The sequence below is a fragment of the Orbicella faveolata genome, unplaced genomic scaffold (assembly GCF_042242905.1).
Source record: "Orbicella faveolata isolate gen_17 unplaced genomic scaffold, um_ofav_v1 contig_24, whole genome shotgun sequence".
Lineage (NCBI taxonomy): Eukaryota > Metazoa > Cnidaria > Anthozoa > Scleractinia > Merulinidae > Orbicella > Orbicella faveolata.
The window spans coordinates 31035104-31040000 of NW_028301552.1; the positions used below are offsets into that span (position 1 = coordinate 31035104).

At 40.0% G+C, this 4897-nt stretch overlaps 1 protein-coding gene across 1 annotated transcript in view; it reads left to right on the plus strand.

Annotated features, from left to right (window-relative positions):
- Window positions 1–745: 745 nt before the first annotated feature.
- Window positions 746–4897, plus strand: part of LOC149111299 (uncharacterized) — a 5529-nt gene continuing 1377 nt past the window's right edge. Inside the window, exons 1-6 of the mRNA XM_089290918.1 lie at window positions 746–1210; window positions 1736–2137; window positions 2259–2470; window positions 2742–3288; window positions 3780–4215; window positions 4587–4758. Of these exons, the coding sequence (XP_089147044.1) occupies window positions 842–1210; window positions 1736–2137; window positions 2259–2470; window positions 2742–3288; window positions 3780–4215; window positions 4587–4758 (2138 nt within the window). The 5' untranslated portion in view covers window positions 746–841. The remainder of the gene's footprint in view (window positions 1211–1735; window positions 2138–2258; window positions 2471–2741; window positions 3289–3779; window positions 4216–4586; window positions 4759–4897) is intronic.

Genomic DNA, 4897 nt, shown 5'->3' on the forward strand with positions numbered 1-4897 from the left:
CGTTGCAGAAACGAAGAACGTCCGCTCCTCTTCAAGAAAACTGGAATCCGGAACGCGAAGATACGCACGTATCCCATGCTTTATAATGCGCCCGTAACTGCTCTAAGTCAATACTAAACAGTCGCGTAAACATTCAGCATACCCTTGACACGACACGACAATTTTCTTAGAACATAAATTATCCTTTCCCACATGAAATGTTTACTTTTCATTAAAACGGTAAGTGGTTTATCAATTAAACGAAGATAATTCTAAGTTTTTTGTTGCCTTTTTTTTGTATCTTGGAAAGCTATTATTTTCAACTTTTCTTTGATTTGATCTTGAAGACAATGTTAGACACAGGAAAATTACCCAGCCTCTTAAAACCACAGTTTTGGAGAAAGAAGTAACTAACAGGTCTTTTTTTTCCCTTTTCTTTCCTTTTCTCTCTGTCTCTCTCTCTCTCTCTCTCTCTCTCTCTCTCTCTCTCTCTCTCTCTCTCTCTCTCTCTCTCTCTCTCTCTCTCTCTCTCTCTCTCTCTCTCTCTCTCTCTCTCTCTCTCTCTTTTGCGTGGTTTGTATGTTTGCCTTTATTTTGCTTTGAATCGCTTTTTTTCAGCTGTTTTTTCTTTTCTTCTCTTTAAAGTGCCTATGAAGTAAAAAATAATTTTGCCCTGTTTGGTTGTTTATGTCTTGATGAACACAGCTAAACGGTTTTAACCGATCAAAGGCAGTTTCTTGTCGTATTTTTTGAACCTCAAAGTTTGGATTTCGCAACATGAAATGGTCCGTTTTGCGCGCGGTCAAAACGATCATCTTACACAGGAAGTGACGTAGTTGGTGGTTCTGAAGGCGATAGTGTCATGGCGGACAAGAGAGCAAAGAAGGGAGCAAAGAATTATTGCGCGGCCGGTGGCCCCAATAAAGTCAATTGTTCCAACAAAACCGGGACGCCTGGAATTTCCATGCATTACTTTCCCAAGGAGGAAAGTTTGCGGCAGAAATGGACGCGATTTGTCCGGATAAATCGGGACGATTTCGTGCCGAAGAAGTCGTCGTGCTTGTGTTCCGTTCACTTTGACGATAGTTGTTTCGAACACAAGCCGGTGTCTTTAATGGATGCAACTGGAGAAGTTATTACGTTAAAAAAACGGCTGATAAAAGTTTCAGTACCAACAAGGACTGCTGTTGTGCCCTATACGTCTCCTTTGACTGACCGAAAGCGGCGAAGAGTAAGTAAAGTTTATTTATTCAGAGCTTATTTCATCGCACGTGGCGTTGTTTTGCATTTAGCTGATGTAACGCATTCAAACAAATTCACGAATAAGTTTATAAGTTTATTTCTTTTCGCAAATCATTCAAGATATATTTTCTCACAGCTTAATAAGGCTGTTGTTCGTTTGAAAGACCCTTGAAATCATGAATTGAAACAGAAAAGGCCAAATGAATGAAATAAGCTGTACACGTGTGCTTGAATTTATACAGTGGTGCACACGTACTGTTCCTGGTCTATCAGAAGTCTGAAGACAAATAAATAAATCGCTTGTTATATAAATTATCTCTAATATACTAGTTCTTACCAATAACTCGTGTGTTTTTAAGGGTGTACATGTTTTTTTACAGTATTTATATTATTGGTTGAAGGAAGTTTTTGCCCTTTTAAATTTGGAAAATAGGTGATCTTTTCTTTCCTTTAGAAAATATTGCCTTTTTGACATATGGAGAAAGTTGTATAATTCATGCAGTTTTCTTTCTAGATCTGCAGAGAGGTGATGCATGACCCTCCCGGCAAGAAACTAAAGCTCAGTGCCACATCAACCTGTAGCACCACTGACACCTTGACAGAAAGCACATGTGATACAAATCTTGGCCCAAGCACATCTTTGGATATGATGTTATCAGCATCACCTTCCCCTGGTTCCAGTACAGCTACCTGTACCTCCGCTGCCACTTCTGTTCCTACATCTCAAGTGAATTATGAGGCTACTCCTCACCTTACCCCCAGTTGTCCAATCACTCATACCCCACAACAGCCTGGTAAATGTAAACGCTGTGAGAAGTATTCTAAGAAAACGCGGTCACTGTCAAAGAAGCATAACCGTCTTAAAAAGAAGTATGCAAAGCTAGAAAACAAGTTGAAGGAGTTGCAGAGTGTTCAGGTAAGTTCTTGTTTTTTTTTTCCAGTTAGTTTGTCAGTGTAATGAAAATAATTTCCTCAACAGATATATTATCAAAATGAGGACCCAGCTGAATATTGCCTCCTTGTTTTCCAAAAATTAGGAGACAGAGAAAGAGATGGAGAATGAGGAGTGTGCTGTTGAGATGGAAGAGGAGCCCAAGGAGGAGCTCAAGGAGGAGCTCAAGGAGGATGTAGAAGATGAAGTGGAGGACACTGACTGGGGCCCACATGAAGATAGTGCACCATCAACAGAAGATTACTCTTCACAAAGTGAAGAAGAGCGTGATGGTATTGATTCCAGCAACACAGTGAGGTAAATCTATTTGTTGTGCATTATGTTTGCTGATCTTAACAAATGCTGGCAGGGAAAAAATGAGCCTATGCATATATAGGTACACGTAAGCCACACTTCTGATAGTAAATCAAATAGAAGTGTGTTACATCCACAAAAGCCCAGCAGGTTACCCACAGGCTAACTAAGAACCTTGTCCACAAAGGGGTATGAGGATGGGCCCGGAGATTACCTACTGGCTGGAGTCACCTTTAAATATCATGGTAGCTTATAGTTCTATTTTGGATTTCAGGGTTGAACCAGGAACATCTTGCTACAAGGAGCCCAAGTTCATTGTTTTTTTTACCAAGCTCCTTTGCCTCTTCTCCCTGTTTTGTTTCAAGTGTAAGGGGGAGAAACCCAAGGTCACAATGAAACAAAGAGGAACCATGGTAATTGTCAACCAACACTGCTTCACCTGTGGTGACAATTCCTTTTCATGGAAGTCACAGCCAATGATGTTTAATGGGAGGTACCCCGCTGGAAATGTGCTGCTAAGCTTCAGTATCCTCATGGCCGGAGCATCTATTAGCAAGATTCTCTTGGTATTCAAGCACATGGGCCTGTCAGCATACAATGCAAGGACATTCTTTTTCCACCAAAAGAATTTTCTGTTCCCTGCTGTCCTTGGCTACTGGGAGCGTTATCAAGCAGCCCTCATTGAGAAAATCAAGAACATGAAGGATGCTGTGTGGAGTGGGGATGGGCGGTTCGATTCCATGGGGCACAGTGCCAAATTTGGTGTTTACACCATGTTCTGTAATACCATTCTTAAGGTGGCACATTTTGAACTTCTTCAGGTAAGTGGTGTTGTAAGCTAAAGGAATGTATAATTATATTTTAAAATGGGTGGGAGTCAGGTAATTTTTCTGAGCAAAAATTTTTGTCAACATCAGGTTGTACAGGAACTGTTTTTCGATTTGTTTCGTGTTTCTTTTGTGTTACTTCATGTAGCTTTGCACAATTTTTTCCCTTGCAATTGCCCAACCCCCCATCAAGAATATCATGGTCCATTCCTAAGGTGGGAAAGGTGATAACAATAGTTATCCCAGAAAATATGCGAGTCATAAGAGCAAGCATTCTTCGTATTCATGAAAATAATAATTATTACGATTGATCGAGATACACACATTCCATGCCCATTATGCCCTACTTGTTTTTCTGGTACATTTATGAATAAACATTCATATTCATCAGTTAGTGAGCTCAACACAGTAGTCTTTGCAAAGGAAAGTACTTACTATTTGATTGCTATATCATGGTCACCCTATTTATTGGTAATTTATTACAGGCAAATGAGACTGGTGGCAGTTCACCAATGGAGCTGGAGGGAGCTAAACGTGCATTTTCATATCTCCAATCAGTTGGCCTCAGAGTTGTAGTCTTCATATCTGATCGCCACGGGGGCATTGCCAAGTGGATACGGGAAAGCCAGCCTGGTTGTGCCCATTATTTTGACATCTGGCACATTGCTCGATCCATTGGAAAGAAGATGCTGCAGCTGGGAAAAGAGAAGGGCTGTGAGAAGATAGCTGACTGGGTAAAAGGAGTCCGTAACCATCTCTACTGGTGTGCCATATCCACCAAGGAGGGCTTTCAGGAGATGATCATGGCCAAATGGAAGTCTTTCATGAAGCATGTTGCCAACAAGCATGAAAATCATCCCTCTCCACTTCTCAAAAAGTGTGCGCATGATGAGATTGATAACAGACGGTGGATCAGGATAGGTATTGTTTAATATTAGACATGTTAAAAAAGCAATCAATCCTCCATATTTACAGTTCACTGTAAAGACTAACCTAGTAAGAGTGTAAGTAAGTAAGTAAGTAAGCAAGTAACAACTTTATTTACAGAGGGTAACACATAACAGTAAAAAACTGACGAACCAGTGGCCCTCTATCCTAAGTTAAAAATTAAAAACTATTTACACTTATAAGATAATAGTGCATTTAATATTTTTAATATTTTATTACATGAACACAAAAGCCAACTGCCACAGGTCACTGAGTACTCAGACAGGAATTTTCAACTGAGGGTTGACCTCTTATCCAGTCATAAGAAATTTTTAAAGTTACTTTGCTTTTTCTTTTCTTGTAAGGAACTACTGCATACAATAAACTGCACAAGCTACTGACAAGTACAAGACTTGTAAATGACATCAAGCAGCTGTCTCCAGACGCTCAGACTAGCTGTCTGGAAGGGTTCCATTCAACCCTTAACCACTTCCACCCAAAGATGGTCTGCTTCTCTTGGTTAGGGACATTTTGCAGGTAATGGAAATTTAATACTAACAGTGAATCCATTGAAATTATGCTTGCTTATTCTCAAGATTGAAGGCAGATTGTATTTAAAATTAAAAACCGGTTTCTCTGTAAAAACTTTATGGCAACCTGGTTGACAGTGTTTTTG